General features: G+C 46.0%; 1 protein-coding gene across 1 annotated transcript; it reads left to right on the top strand.

The window, feature by feature from the left end:
- The first annotated feature begins 3,119 nt into the window (after positions 1-3,119).
- Positions 3,120-14,903, top strand: LOC142559505 (uncharacterized). Its single transcript, XM_075671094.1, has 4 exons — positions 3,120-3,206; positions 8,948-9,106; positions 10,300-10,436; positions 14,543-14,903. Exons 2-4 carry the CDS (start codon positions 8,974-8,976, stop codon positions 14,759-14,761), a joined length of 489 nt encoding a protein of 162 aa, XP_075527209.1. The 5' UTR covers positions 3,120-3,206; positions 8,948-8,973; the 3' UTR covers positions 14,762-14,903.
- The last annotated feature ends 1,517 nt before the right edge of the window (positions 14,904-16,420 follow it).

Here is a 16,420-nt window from a genome sequence, read left to right as displayed (position 1 = left end):
TTTTGTGGCAAGGCTGCCATGACTTAATTAGCCAAACGTTTCGCTAGAAAACTGGCTTGTCAAGTTCAGCAATATTTTGATTGCGCATGCAGTCGAAAACAAACAAACAAACAAACAAACAAAAAAACAAACAAACAAACAAACACATTTCTTGCTTAAAATGAAATGTACTTCGATAAACACGTGAGCTCAAATTCTCGATTAATATATATAGGCTTGGGAAGTGAGGTTTCACATTATACGCTGGTGTAATTCTTCATACGTAACTTCCTTGTCTACGGTTCTCTTCTTTTCTGCTCTATTTCGCAGGGGGGCACCTCGTACGCTTATCAGGCAGGACCACCGCCTTACCCAGTTAGCCCCGGAACGGAAGCGGGACAAAAGAGTTGAGCCCTTGCAAGGATCTTCGCCCGTGGAAGCCACAAGCCTCCGCTTGGGAAGACCTCTCAAATATTTGGAAACGCTGCTCACAGCATGTTGATTTCTCGCTTAGCGCAGGGCCGGTATGATGTACCGATTGCTTTCACGCGATTCTATTCCTTTGCTATAGTACGCCACTCACGTGCGGGTGATCGCGGGGATAATGTACGTATGCCGTACACGGCCTCCGAGATTGCGAGCTCGCGCATAGCGCGCGCGCTATCTCGGAGGCGATGATGCGGAGCGCCGCCAAGACCACTAGGGAAACGCGGAAAGGAATAGCGTTGGAATGGAATCGCTACATTATCCCGGCCCAGGATTCGTATAGGGGTTATTCGCTGACATCATGGCATGCCGAACAAAGCTATGCCGAACAAAGTTCCGCCATCTTGACAGCTTTCTTTGTTTTGCTGAAAGGCCGATGTCGTTTCGCCTGTCTGCTTGAAGGAGGAATAACGGTGGAATTATACAATAAGGTAGAATTCGGCATTGCCCGCAGTGGCGCTTCCACCTGATGCAGCATTTGATGTTTGCAGGGTTTGTGATCGAACAAGCAACTAATCGGGCTCCCTTGTCTTTCTGTCACACGAGTTGAAAAGAGAAAAGACGAGTATATAATCGTATGAAATAAACTCTGAACGTGCTGTTTTTTGACGCACCGGCATATCGGTTAAGTGCACAGCGGGCGTTCCGAATAAAGGTTTTTAGATAAGGCTGCTGAAGGCTATGCGATGAAACAGCAGCGTGTTTCCATGCGCAGATAACGTGTGTTCGTATGACGACGCCGTGCGCGCCTTATCGGAGTTGCGGTGATAGTTGAACTTGAAGTACGTCGTGTCTATCGCGTACACAGTGTAATAAGGACGCGTATGGGTTATTGCCGTGGCTTGTGGACCTATTGTTCATGGTTTTTGTATCAGCCGCATGCCATCGCTGCACGTAGGAAGGACTGCGACACGCATGCTTGTAAGCGGGCATATTTACGCAGGCCGTTAATTATTCTCGTTCGCATGTTCGTCACCGCATTTCTTCCTCTCTCTCTCTTTTGACATACAGATGTTCGAGTGTTTATGAAGGCCAATAATATTTGTTGATTGAAGGCGAGAGGAGGAGTGAGCAGATTGATTAACCGTATTAACGCCAAGCTTCCTACCCCATAATGTGGGATTGGGGCGATGCATCCTAAAGATAAGCCGAAACAAAACTAACGCTCTTCACACAAGACACACCAGCGAACAAAGGGAGCAGACATTCCAGTGCGATGCCAAGGTCTTTCCCTTTGCAAGCTACTTGCACAAACTGCAGTGGACGCGATCTTCCCCGCGTAATACGAGGAGTGTTTGCCATGACATATCATGTTTTTTGTGCACCTGCACGCAATTTGCCGCCACGATAGATATTCTCAAATCTCGGCGGCTCCATTAAGATGTACCATGTTCTTGTATACCTTTTCGCACTATTGTAATGCTTTGCGCTCAACGAAGGTACTCTTAGCCTTTTTTGAGAGACTGGCCTCAACCAGACACTCTTAGCTGCTTGTTACTGCGCATTCTGTGTACTCTGCCAATAGGGAAGAGAAGCGCAGTCGAGGACGGCTGAAAGTTAGGTGCGTTGGTGAAATGAGGAAATTTGCAGCCGAAAGTTGGAATCATCTTTCGCAAAACAGGGGAAATTGGAGATCGTCGGGTGAGGCCTTCGTTCTGCGGTGGACACAAAATTAGGCTGATGATGATGATTATGATTTAGTGTGTTTTTCACGTGCGTACAACAGATGTGTCATTTCATATGTCACCCTCTTCATGTGCAGTACACCACGCTCGGCGTATGGTCTGGCAAGCATTTCAGCATTCACTAAGGAATGTCTCTCTCTCGTCTCTTGTTCTTGTGTTTCTCAAGAGCTACAGCACTCCATCCTTGGCCTTGCCCCGAAAGACAAGGTCTGGCAGGATGAGGCTCGGGCTGGCCTCCTCCTCCGTGTCGTGTGCTATACGGCTTCGCTGGTCGAAAATCCGCCTTCACAGAGTGGAATGGCTTATGATTTTTATTTCTTTTTGCTTCCCTTTGTAAACTTTGTATCCCATTCCCCTTCCCACCTAAAGCGCAACTTGAATACGGCCTAATTGTGAGCCGGATCCAGTTGAGGTTGCTCAGTGGCTATGGTGCAGTGCTGCTCAGCACGAGGTCCTGGGCTCGATTCCTGGCCGCGCAGGTCACGTTCAGATGGAGGTGGCATGCAAAAAAATAAAATGCAAAGAAGCTCGTGGACCGCGCTTTCGGCGCACGTTAACAACTATCCAATTATTTGATTAGTCAAAATTATCAATTATCCAATCAAATAATCGATCATCCAATTGGGCAAAATAAATCCTGAACCCTCCTCCGTACCGCGTTCCTCGTAATTCACTGTGGAACTTGGGAAAAGACAAATTTCAGATTTACTATCACGAGCCGCAAGACATCCCGCAGACCGCGACCGCGTTGGATGGTGTGCACCGTACGTCTACTATGGTTTGATGAAATTGATTTGTTGCGAAAGGTGGGGGGCCTTGCCGAATCGATAAGAACCTCTAGCTCTACGCTGCACATAGAGCGAGGGCCAATAGAGCCCTTTCGAAAGAAGAGGTCGATAGCGATGACGTTTTATCGTTTCCGCGAGTGAAGGCCGATAATGGCTGCATTATTACCGCGAGGTAGTCTGAGAGCTGCCTCTTCAGCGTCCGCGAGAGCTCGCAGGTGGGCGGATATTCTCGTCCTCGTCGCATTCTGACCAAAGGGTTCGTTGAAGGGTAAGCATGGTTCTGGATCTTTGCAAAGGGAAAAGGTCTTGAGTTTGAAATGCCTATGTACCACTTCAACCAGGGCGAGGCCAGGGATAGACAGCATTACCTAAGATCTAGCAGTATTGCTGATTTCATGCAGCTTTGTATTTAAAGTTCAGGCCTGGACATTATTAACGGAAACACCGAGTTGCGCGCAAATCTGTTGGATTCCGTTGAATTTGGGACTTGAAAGGGCCCCCCGAAATAAATATTTATTCAGTTTAGATGCATCATCGTAATGAACTTAATTTATGCCGACTGAGGGCCGAAGGCCTTGCACAGCGATCTCCAGTTATCGTTGTCTTGAGCCAGGTCATTACATCTTATGCTTGTAGGTTACAGAATTTCATCGCACTGCCTAATTCTGTGCATTCCTCGAATGCCCCTTCACTTCTCTTTGCACCCATTGTGCGACTCTAAATAGACCGCTGGTTGTATGCCCTGCGCATTACGGTGGCCCGCCCAGCTCTATTTCTTCCTGTTAGTGTCAACTAGAATATCAGTTACTCCTATAGGTGTCTAATTTACACCGCTGTGTTCGTGTCTCACCTATTGGTTTCTGTTCCATCGCTTGGTTAGTTGCTTCTCAAGTTTTTTTTTCGTATTACTTCAGGCCTTATTACTATGATTTCCTACAAATTTGAAGCTACGCCTTACATCTTGCGTTTCATCGCTCGCTGTGCCGTCCTCAGGTTCTTCTCAAGCTTCTTTGTTGACGTCCAAGCTTATGCCCCCATATGCTATTACCTTTTCTTTTTGCCAAATCAGTGCCGTGGAAGCCCCCCAAGCTGGATGAAAGTTCATGAAAGGAAAACGAAAATTGTCATCCCCGCGAAATGTAGCACGAAGCTGCAAAGGACGTCAGTGCTTGTTTCTCAGAAAAAAGAAAAGCTCGCAATGTCAGAAAAAATTCGTCCTGCCCCGAGTTTCCTTTGTAGCTCCTTGCTACAATCGTGTGGATGAATTTGTTTCCCCCTTTCATATCTCTACTCTTCAACGGCAGTGGTTAGCTGCCGGTCATGTCTTGGAAATGCTTTCCATATGTGCTCCGATTCATTTTTATTATCCAGTAAATACTCTTTTCGTGATCCCGCGGTCCCCTATGATTAATTGGCGCGTAGAAGAACATACTCTCCCACACGTTGGAGAGCAAGGCTACCGATCACAAGATATTGTACTTCTTGCCAGGCTATGGAATATTAGCCCTGAATATAAATTTTCTAACAAATTGCCTGTTAAGGTCCTGAATCATTTCTTGCGAGTCATCTCCAGCGTTGCTGAACCGGGCAATGTCACTTTGAGAACAAAGTTCCGTAGATGTTTCTTGCTGATTCTCACGCCTAATCTTTCCCCACTTAAAAAGCTTGAATATTTCTTCCATGCTTGCCGTCAATATGACATCCGGGAGATTGCGTCTATTTGAACAACCGTAAGCTCGGTAGAGCGCTATGTGAAGTCTCTATTTGCGTTGATTCCGCTTTCGCGAACAGACGCTGTGGCTGGCCTTCGATTGATGTCCCGTGAATGTACTTTGCCCCTGTCGGACTCGAACATCTGCACCATGTGTCGTTTGCGTTTGTTGTCTCCGGATGTACAGATGCATTTACCGCCTGTGTTACTGCGATGTGAACAGACAATGCTGCACCATCTGTGCCTAGAGTTAGCATTTACAAACTCTTATGCCTTCCCTATTGGAATGGCCAACAGCTCCATGTGCTACACTAGCGACTGTGAATAGACGCTCGCACACGTTATATGTGTCTGCCTCCCGCTATAGTGCCGATAAGCAAGTGATGCGCAGAGTGCTTCATGAATTGGACAATCGTACACTATCAGAATTAAAAGCTCTAGGCCACTGCCCAAAAAAAACATGCGCATAGAAGGCCTTACTCGCGCTACTAATATGCCTGCAGTCTACGGGCCTTCACGACAGACTCCAAGAACTCCGTTCCCTATCGCTCTATCGTGTACGCGGTTTACTTGTGCTCGTCTCTCTTTCCCTCTTTCTTTCTATCTCCCCTTCTCGCTCTTTCGCTCTTTTTATCCCCCTATTCCTTCCTCCCGTATGTTAGAGCTTGTGACCAAATAGTGCAGCCACGCTGTCTCGAAATACCGGGAAGAGAAAGCTTTCCCCGGTCCCGCTTTTTAAAATATTTTATTCCATCGATGCAGCACAAAGATATAGTTTTTAGAACATACAGTAGTCACCATTCCCGTGGTCAAGGTGCCTCAGCGGGAATGGGAGGAGGACACACTTTGCCGCGGCTGAGGATCCGCACGCGTTCCTTGTTCGGTGGTGGGTGTGCCTTCCGGTGGGATCACGGGCACGTGTCGACCTCCTGTTTGCACGCAGGAGATGCTAGGTCGCAAGTTGTGACCGAATAGTGCAGCCAAGCTGCCTCGAAATACCGGGAAGAGAAAGCTTTCCGCGGTCTCACTTTTAAAAATATTTAGAATTATTTTAATTTACACACACACTGTGCGCGTGTCCCGTGCATTTGGGGCACCTGAAATATCCCCTTGTCATCAAAATAAACCCCGAGTCCCCGACTAAGGTGTGCGTCATGATCAAATCGTTGTTCTGGCAAGTAAAAACCCCAGAATTCATTTACCTACATACATACCTATCCCATGTGTACCAGTGAACAAAGGAAGAAAATTTAGTGGCGCGATTGGGAACTTTTGCGTCTGTGATCTACTCGGAGTGGCGCTGATAGACAAGGGCACCGATAACACGGTGAAAAGATACGCCTTTTTATCGTTCTTTTATTTAGTTTTCAGGTCCTTTGTGGAAGTACTGACGGGCGCGCTAGCCTGATAACAGTATTCAAGGACTCCGGATAGGATCGTGACTTAACAGCGCTGCAGCTGAAAAAAGAAACGCAATGACAAACTGCTTTGCTTCGGCGAACAGTTCGAATCTCAAACCATTACTGCTCGTACTTCGTTGGGAAACTTGCTGTAATGTGGTCAAAGTGGACTGCAGAATCCCCTTTAAGCTTTGAACCTTCGAACTGCATCGTGATCCATATACGATGAGTGACAATTTCCGCCCATAAAACTGAAACTAAGCATTTCTTTGGAAAATTAATGTTCGTTTCGGCATATCTGGGCCTAAACAAACGCAACTAGGGTAGATTTTTCAAAATAAAGAAAATGGTGTAGTAAGGGGCTTAGAAGCAGAATGCAGTTCCTGCTGAAGAGAGAGAGAGAGAGAGAGGGGAGAATTCAGGAAAGGCAGGGATGTTAACCAGTCAATAGTCTGGTTGGCTACCCTACACAGGGGGATGGGAGAAGGGGAGGAGAAAGAAGGGAGAGAGAAGGTGTAGATACGCGTACGGACAGCACTTCAGTTAGAGTCGCTCGAGCAAACCAGAAGTTCTGAGAAAACACAAAAGTGCCTTCACTGCCTTCTGAGCCGATGATCGGTCGGGACGGTGCTCTAATATGGTCTGTTCGCTCAGAGGACGATCGTCTAGTTTCCTCAATGTGTTGGACAAAGACTGTCTTTGTGCTTGAAATTGTGGACAATGGCACAATAAGTGGGTTCCTGCTGAAAGATACAACAGGGAGTAGGAGCCAGAAAGCACTAGCAAAATATATATTCAAGTTTTTGCGAAAGTTGCCCTGACGCTATAAAATAAAAATAAATAGAGCATTACGTTTAGAACTCTGCAGTAAAAAGGATATCCCAAATCTGTAAACAGTATTCGTTAAGACATCTACAGAGGGCAACATTGCTGTTTTATAAACCGCTCTGAATTTTATCAATAATTGCAAATTAGGACCATTCTAAGCTTACCGTATGGCAAATAACTAACTTCACGGAATATGTGCACCGATGTATCACATTTGTTTGCTTTAAAAAATTGCACAGCTAGATTCCTGACACATTGGTGGGACCACTAAAGCAATTTCGCCCCTGGCAATGTCTCTCCGCGTGACTCTTGGAAAGGAGAACTCGCTTGCCTTTACGGTGGGCGGCGTGTACGTAATCGTGTGCAGGACTAAGTCCGTTTAGGTGCCCGTAGCCAAACAGGAAGTGACGTTAGCGTATCGGGGCGTGAGACCTTGCTTGTGACGATAGAGTTACTTTTTTTGGCGCATTCAGTCAACACAGTCCCAACGAACGAGTGCAGCTTGAAGTTTGTCTGCTATCGTGGTATCTCCATGTCTGCAGGAGCTCCGACATGAAGCAATGCCAGATTCTTTTGTGAGGCACCTTGTTTCTAAAACGCGCATTACTTGGAGACGAATCGGCATTTAATAGTGTGCTACGTGTCCAGGCGCGCGCGTCACCGATTCGAGTTCAGGTAATGTTATTATTGAGCAGTGATTTTCCCGATGCCCCTCATCGCACATATACGCAACCCAGACTTCCAACAAGTTCTTGATATTAGGTATACGCTTGCACTTTTCGCAAAACGACCATACAAACGGCCAGAGTGCGCGTCTACAGAACAACATCGATTTTCGACTTTTTTCTAAGCTTCCACTCTCCTTAAAAACTAAATAAGTAAAACACACACACACGCACGCGCGAAAAAAAAAAAAAAGACCGCACACAGCGAAAAGTTCTGTGGAGTTATTGAGTGAAAATACTTTGGTTACTCAATTTCTCTAATTTCTTCTGCAAAAAACAAATGTGGAAGTAATTCTGGACTTCAGCGCTTCTTAGCAACTAAACAACTAAAAAAAAAACAAAATATCAAACGCAGAAAGAATTGCGTTTTCTACTGTTATAAGTGAGTTTCTGTGGAGGGATTGAGTCAGAATACTTCGGTCGCTCATGTTCTCTCTGTTCTAGTTCAAAAAAAAAAAAACAGAAAGTAAGAGAAGGAAAAGAAAAGAAGAAACAAATAATGATGAATGATAACAAATAAAATAACGACCGTCGAGAATCTGAGTTCGATCAACATTTCACTATACTCACGCCTTTACACTAACGAGGAATACACATTATAGTTTTTAGCCTTTGGTGAAGAGCCTTCCATGTACTAACGTGACCACAAAAAGTGCAAAAAGTGCGCGACGTCGAAACTTTTAGAAGAAATAGAAAGCGCTGGAAAATTCTTGTTCAATAGTAGATGCTCTTTCGCACGTGTTTAACCCATTTACACACTGTTCTGTTTTGTGATGTTTGCGTTTTCTTTTTCAACAAACTTTGTTCAAACTGGTTCAGCGATCGTCTACTAAGATCATTTTCGCATTAGACGCGTAATTGAATAAACAGCGAAATCCGAGTTCACTCTGACGGAAAGCTTCCTCTTATAAGGACACTAACTTATATAAGTCGAGCTATACTGAAAGATGAGGCTTTCCTAATAACGAATTCATCCTTCGTAAGTGAGAACGGATCTTCTGTAAGCGAGGAAATGGCGCTTGCGAAAAATCGGAGTGGCGCCACCTATTGTGGAGCATAGTACTTCTCATGTGACGTCAGCACTGGCTTATTCGCAGAGAGCGACGTAGAGAGAGAGCGTCACGTGGAGATTACGTCAACTTGTGCGCCTTTGGCGCGCGTGGTTCGAACTGTGGCGCAATAGTGTGGGAACTTGGGCGGCCATTCCCTATAGGCTTAAATGTGATATGGTGGTGGCACACCGAAAACGGTGATGGACTGCTAGGCAAATAATCTGTATCGACGTAGCTCGACCTAGTGTTTTTCTTTAGGGTTGCTTGAATGTCAAATCTTTTGTCTATCACAGGTGCGGCGGCTGTTACGGGACCGGAGATGGTGAGCATCCGGTTAGCGACGACCATAGCGTTAGCGCTGGTACTGGTGTCCGCAGCGTCCGCCAAGGGTGTCCACGAGCCAGAAAGATTGAACGCCGATGTTGACAAGCATGCCGCTAACGACGACATTAGTGAGTACACATAGATTCGGTCGTGTGATATCGCTTGCCTGCACGTGTGCATACCATTGGAACACAATTGGCACCGGGGCGTTAACAACGTAGAGACTTTCAAATTTCCGCCAGAACGTGCTCAAAGGCATAAAAGCGTTTCTTTAACGAGTCCTCCTCTTGCCGATCCATTGACTTCTCTCGCGGCGTTTCTGTACAGAGCCTCGATATAGACCCGGGCAAGCAAGCAATTATTCAGAATGGATGTCACAAGTTTCCCCACGTGGCATGCAGCGCGAATCACTTTTCTGTAGAGCGGTCAAAATGCCTGATACGGACTGCGCGATCGTCTGCTGGCTGTAGCCCCATCCGCTATAGCCAGCTACCTGGCTGTATCGGATGGGTTCGAAACCTGATTGCTCTAACATAGCGCACGAGGCGAGCGTGCGGTATATGACCATGCGTGGTCTTATTGCAGTGTAGGCCAGCGCTTTCTTTTTTTTTTGCGCCAAGGATAGCGAACGAATCGGCCGATTGACCACATTTGAACAAGTGTGATCCACACTATAACTAATTCACCTCCGACGCTTGTAACGTTGCCTAAGCATAACACTTCGCTGTACGACATTTTGTTATTCAGGTATGTGTGGGTATGCGCTAACGAATGCGTGTTTGCAAGTCGCTCGTCTAGAAATACATTCTGGGGCTCTTCTAGTCGCAGTGAAGGTATCGCTAAAGAAAAAGAAGAAAGAAAGAAACGCGAATAGGTGATGTGCTTCGAATCCCGAGAAGAAAAATGTTTCATCGAGCAATGTCCTCCGCGTTGCCGAAAATCTCTGCGAGCCTTTTAGCGACGTTTGTTATGGTAAGAATATTTCAAATGTGCGCTGCAGGTCGATCACCGTTAGCACCGCTTCAAGGGGACCTGTAGCATACAGCAGAACATGAAGGAGGCAACACAACCTATGTAGGATGTCCTCATTCGTGCCCTACAATAATTTGTTGAACTACTTAGGCAACACGACATGAAAGAGGCAGCATCACAAAAATCCTGTTGCCTCATTCATGTGCTGTTTGTAAGTATAAGCTGCACGCTACAGTAACGAAACCATTGTAGGGGGACCTTATAGTCAAGTCGTCCTCAGAGGACAGGTAGATCGGCTCGGACTTGGGTCCATCGCAGCAGTGAATTTCCCTTCTGTCCACGTGTGCAGATCCGTTGGTCGTCGTAGCTCCAGTGGTTGGTCTCGCCAAGGGCGTCATCGCGGCCATCATCATTAGTATCATCATAGTCATCGTCCTTATCATCGTCTGCTGCGTCTGCATGTGCAGGGCTTGCGCAGGCAAAAAGGTAAGTGCTTCCAACTGCACTCTGATAACATAATCGCAGGCTTCGCAGAAGTCCCTATATATATATATATATATATATATATATATATATATATATATATATATATATATATATACAATCGCCGCCCTTCGCATGGATACCTTTAATTTCCAGCTTACCTCGCGCCTCCCATTGTCACCGTCTCGCAAACCTTGATTATATTTTTTTGAGAGGGGGTTGAGGGGAGATGGACTTGTCAGAAGGCACTTATACAGTTAAAAAAAATGAACAAGAGAGGTCATCAAATAAACGCCTGCATCACTGTGTGCTCCAATGTGTTTGCGCGTTTCTTGTCCGCTCATCCGAGAGATGTACTCTGCTGGAACTTACCTCTTCCCACTGCAGGATAACAAAGGGAATGCTTATCTTCACGTTAACCTCCCAACTTTCCGCAGTCCGAGGAAGTTGGTCTGCCCATACCGACGATGACGCCAAAGATGTTATGCGCTAGTTTGGCTGTTCTGACACCGCCACCAGCTTTATTCGACACCGGCTTTATTTTTTTTAACAGTTGTTTTACGTGTTTTTGTGCAACAGTACAGCTGAACGTCTATTACGTCCCAATGGTGGTGACCTATGAAGGACGTGGTAGCGGAGAGCTAAAAAATTTCGGCCATTAGTTCATTAATCGGTCGCTGAAAAACTGCCCGAAAGCTTTTGTATTGTGTGTTGAAGTGCGGTGTGTGTGTGTGTGTGTGTGTGTGCACGTGGAACATGTCTGCAGTACTTTTGTCTTTGTCTTTGACGCCAAGTGGTGCTAATTTTTGTCAAAGAAGGATTAAACGAGTACAGACAACTGTGGCACGTCAGTTATCAAGTGCAGTCGCGGTAGAGATTAGCAATTTGTGCAAGCAGCTTCTCCTCGGACAACTTCCCTGCCCAGAGAATTGCAACGCAGAGTCCATGTTCCGAGGTGATTATGGCCTTACGTAGTGCCGTGGTAGTTATCTTGGCAAGCATAAATTATGCGCTCCATGTGTTCGGTCAAAGTCCGTGCGGCACCGCATCCTGATTAAACCACGCTGCTGGGATAATCCACGTAAGGATATGATGACAGGGAAGCATCAGACAACACGCAGACTTTGCGCACTAGCAACATATTAATCTTCTGCTTCGTGCTCGTCATGCATACGCGAGATGTACCTAACAAGTACACGAAAATTATGTACCGAAGGAACAGTTGCTTGTAGAAGTAGAAGTTTACTATTTCATTTTGCAGAATGCAGAACACGACGAACCAGAGGAGCTGCTTTTAGGCAGCTTGGAGTAGCTCTCGCCCCCCTGTATATTGGAAAAGAACCAGCTTTAGTTCACACACCTATCAAAGGATGCCACACGGAGTGAACTGCATCCAATTTACTCACATTGACAAATGTGCAAAATGTGGAGTCGCACTGAAAACAGAAACAAAATCAGAAAAGCTACAATGAATATTTCTGCACACTTTCGCATGGATAATTCAATAGACCACAAATAACATCAAAATAAATTTACGCAGTTTATCACAGCATAAAAGAACACTGAACAAACAAAGGAGCACTGAACAAACAAAGGGACAGAATACATTATAAAATATGTACGGCGTATAATACTGTTTAAGGTGGATGAGTGTAAAACGCTTTTTAATCATTTAGTGTTCGTAGAAATAATTTAATAGACTAGGCGTGATGCAGCATCACATATCGTGATTGTAATCAGTTTTGCTGGTATGCATTGCCCAATATCCGAAATTTGTGAGTTGTGGATACGTGTAGATAGTGTTGAAGTAGGTACGTTGTAGATATGTGTAGGAAATCGCAGATATGTGTGTTTAGGTTTAAGTTACCCAGAGAGCACATTAAGAGGTATTATATTTTGCATTGCGTGGTGCATAACGTAGCGTAACCTGCTAAAGACGGTCGACGCTAATGAAGCCAACTTTATTTACTAACGGCCGAGCCAGATGATCCGGGGCAGTACTAGAAATTATTATGATCATTTTGTTTTGCAGTTTTTAAAGTTTCGAAATGTTTGTGGAAGTGATAGTTCCCCACCCGAAAAATCAATATTGAATGTAAGGCGCAAATGAAGAGTGTCAAACCAAAAAGAGGGGGGGGGGTCCAATTACCGTCACGATGACGGTAATGAAGTCCTAATGCACGAACTGCATTGTTAGAGCTGAATAATCAGCATGTTAGTCCCATTACTAATGCTCCGAAAATACCACACCAACAGTTTTAAAGTTCTAGCAACCCGTGCACAATATATAGAGTGCTTTATTTCTTAGCTGCACTAAATTTTTAAACATTGCATGTGGCAGAGAACAAAATTCTAACCTCTTCTCGTAGAAGTAATGGCCGCCTCATCGAATAATTTAGATCAAGGGTTATAATTGTATTATCGGTCACAGACAATGTACAAAGAAAGTTGGTGCAGCCAAAAAAAAAACACCCGTATAAGGTGTCCCATCTAACGTTAGCGAAGCTTATAAATAAGCTATGAATGCCAGCAATGCCCACATAAAGCCTGGCGAGTGACTGGAGTATTGACGAGCTTCTTGATAAAAAAAAAAGATCAAGCACCAAGATTGTTTCTAAAGCAAATATTATCACTCGGTCACGCACCATGCAAGCATTTCTTATTTCTTGCATTATAAAAAAAACAGAGAAAACTAAAAAAATCCGAGGACTTCTTATGAGTCGCGAATGCGAAAGCGTTAATGTCCAATTGAACACCGCTGAGCTGTTCTTCGGGTTTTGCGCTGCGAGTAATGTACCGTAGCGGTACGGGGTGCCCGAGCCAGCAAGCAGCAGCAGCCTGCGGTGCCAGCGCCGTAAGTCACCGACGCAGCGATGCCCTCTCCCCTCACGCAGCACCGGGCGCGCTACTGCGGCCAGCAGGTGTTTCCTTTCGCCGGCTCTTCTCCATTGAGGCGCTCTCGCGCCGCGGCATCGCAGCCAATGGGAATTTAGGCGCCGTTTCGCTGCTACAGACGGCGGACGCCGGTTTTTCCGCTCAGTGAGCAATTTGAAGCTTTCGCATTAAAAAATATGGAAAAAAACACTCTGCAAGTTACGGTTATAAGAGCTACGGTGTTTGGTTGCCAGACTTTTGACGACCGATCACAATCGATCCTGAAATCGTATCTTGCGCCGTGTTTTTAAAACATTTGTTTTTCTTTAAACAGCTTGGCTAGCTTTAGCTGGGGCACACGATGTACGTTTGTGCAAGCTTCATGGTCCCGTGTCAGTGTGCTTGTATGTGTTGCCTAGGTGGCGTAACTTAGGTAATCATGGCATACCTAACCAGCGAGCCTCTGTGAAAGCATTGTCACCACATCTGGTTTCTTAGTACCCGTAAGGAAGTGGTTTTCCGTTTCCTAGCTGTCCACTTGCAAAAATTGGCGCAAAACTTCTCGCGATCATCGTCGTCAGTCTATTCCCGTGTCCACTGGAAAAAATAATCCTCTCTCAGCGATCTCCAGTTACCACGGTCTTGAACAAGACTTCTGCGGATTTCCGAAAAGAACTCGGGTGTGTAATCAGTATAAATGGAACGCAAAGGAAATAAAGCACCAGAAAAACCTTTTTATGAACCAAGGCCTCGATGAAGCGCTCAGATAAAAAGTGCTTCTGAATAGCGTGGTCACGGTGCTCTGTCGTAAAGTGAGAGTGTTGGAAGGGCATGGCCCGCAGCAGTGCAACCGCGTCAAATTTCGAAGTTGAGCCAATGATCAACGTCTAACACGACTCTTGCTCCTCAAAAAAAAAAAAAAAAAGAAAATTCCCCAGCGTTTTTTTTGCACACTCTCGTTGAATGACGTGTGTTAACCGTTAACAAAAAGGTTCAGCTACACAGTTAGCTACGCGAGGTTTTCTGGCGCAAAAGCAACTGGCGATGATGCGCCAATCACAAGGTCAGATTTTATATCTAGATAAAAGTGTCTCAAGCAAAGAAAAAAAAAACGATAATTCGTTTACAATTTAATAAAGGAAAAGAAAAGCCCGTTGCCTCTAAAACAAAAAAGAAAAGGAAACATCGTGGAGAGATGTAGTGCGTTTTCCGATGAGGTCGAATCAACTACGCAGGAGACGCACACGGTCGTGTACACGGGCCACCCGAACCAGCAGATGCCGCAGCAGTACCCGCCGCCGATGCACCAACAGTGGCCGCCAGGGGCGCCGCTTTCCTCGCCGCCTCAGGATTACAGCGGGCCACACGCGCCCTCCAGCCAGCCACAGGCCCACGGCGCGCTGCCGCCAGCTTACCCGCCCGGTCCTGCCTACGTGCCACCCACGAAGTACTAGCCGTGGATCTAAGTGCTCGGCGTGTGCTCGAGTACAGGGACACAGTGTGAACACACAGTACGATGTGAATTTGTCTACGACGCGCGTCCACACGAACGCACAACTAATTGGTCATAAAGAATCCCGCGGCTCTGTTCCTTTGCGTCGTTTGTTGCCTTTCGATGCTTGACCGTCGCCTTACTACTCCACCCTTCCCATGTTTCTCATCGTTATTTTCCTCTCCTTCAGGACGAGTGGTTTTGAAGAGGCAAACGCGCTATTTTCTGCAACTCTTTAGTCAGCATGGTCAGTGCTTCGGTGTAGGGTAGCCAACTAGAAGCTCTTCGGTTTACGGCACCCGCCTTCTGCTTTTTTTCTTTTCTTTCTTTCTTTTCTTCCTTTCTTTCTTTCTTTCTTTCTTTCTTGTCCTGTCTTAGGAGCATAAATTTAGGCAGTTCATAGATTGCCTGCAGAAGGCTCCTAGACCGCTCTGTCTTTCTATCCTATAGGTTTCACGTTATGGCTGCATAAAGTCAGTATACCATCGGCAGACAAACTTCGTCGCAAATGAATTTTCGCTGATATAGTTGCCTTCTATAGGCTTACTGCATGCGTTGTTTGCTGAAAACTTAAGGGCATTAGTCGCCAAAAAAACGTAAACATGTATTTCCACACGCTGTGTTGTACAGACAACCTGTACACTTTTTTTCACCAACCGGGCTTTTTTTTTTTAAACGTGCCCTCATTCCACGGTACACGAGCGTTGTTACATTCTGTCCCCATAGATATGCGGCCACCGCGGCAGGGTTCGAACCTGCGACATCGAGCTCAGCAGCGGAACGCGATAGCCAATGAGCTACCGTGGCGGTTGATGCATTAAATGGAACACACAAAGGTATCGTGTTCTACGAGGATGCGGCCTGAATGCGGCTCTCTATAGTCACGCTCATGGTGACTTCTAAACTTTTGACCAAGGCTGTACCCATATATACTGGTCAACCCAAACCTTCGCTCTATTTGATACCCAGACGACGATACCCAGACCCTGCGATATCCAGGCGACGATATTGCCCGTTGAAAGGGCAACTCCGACTGTTTTATCGAGGTCACCGGATCTCGACGAATTCTTTTGTGGCTCGTATTCTTCCTGGAACATCACACACGTGCGCCAAACGCGCGCGCGACTTCGGGGTTTGTACACTCTCTTCACAAATGAAACGTTTGACAGCGCGCTCCTCATCCGCGCCTTAGAACGGACGCTTTCTGCAGGCAACCCTGAGCTTGCCGGTCGAGGCGTAGGCAGGGGGGCACGAGTGGTGATGCGCACATCTTGGCGAAACTCCCGTTTAAACCGTGTGGTGCAGGGCTTATTGCCGTGAGCAACACCTGCGGAAGCCCTTTACTCCGCGTGGCAGCTTAACACAATCATATAGAAACATTTCTTGTTTTACATACATATTCTCCCACCAAGAATTGTTGTATGGCATGAGAACGTCCAAACGTAACTTTAGTTGATTTCATTGCCTCGAGGTACCGCCATCAGCGATTCTGTTCCCGGCCCGTGCCCCTCCTAAAGCCACGACTAAGGTTGCTAGAAAGCGTCTTTCAGGGCTGCCCTGTCCGGTACCGTGTAGCATTAGATTGTATTTTTTTCGTATTTCAAATTTTTGCGGATTTAAA

This window comes from Dermacentor variabilis, chromosome 10, assembly GCF_050947875.1.
Source record: "Dermacentor variabilis isolate Ectoservices chromosome 10, ASM5094787v1, whole genome shotgun sequence".
NCBI lineage: Eukaryota > Metazoa > Arthropoda > Arachnida > Ixodida > Ixodidae > Dermacentor > Dermacentor variabilis.
Note: the sequence above shows the minus strand (reverse complement) of the source record. Positions and strands in the feature narration are given on the sequence as shown.

Bases quoted from the DNA above. Each gene is read 5' to 3' on its own strand.
- LOC142559505 (XM_075671094.1), top strand. From the start codon at position 8,974: ATGGTGAGCATCCGGTTAGCGACGACCATAGCGTTAGCGCTGGTACTG. The intron at 9,107-10,299 runs GTGAGTACACAT...CCACGTGTGCAG, and splicing joins TGCCGCTAACGACGACATTA to ATCCGTTGGTCGTCGTAGCT. The intron at 10,437-14,542 runs GTAAGTGCTTCC...TCAACTACGCAG, and splicing joins GGGCTTGCGCAGGCAAAAAG to GAGACGCACACGGTCGTGTA.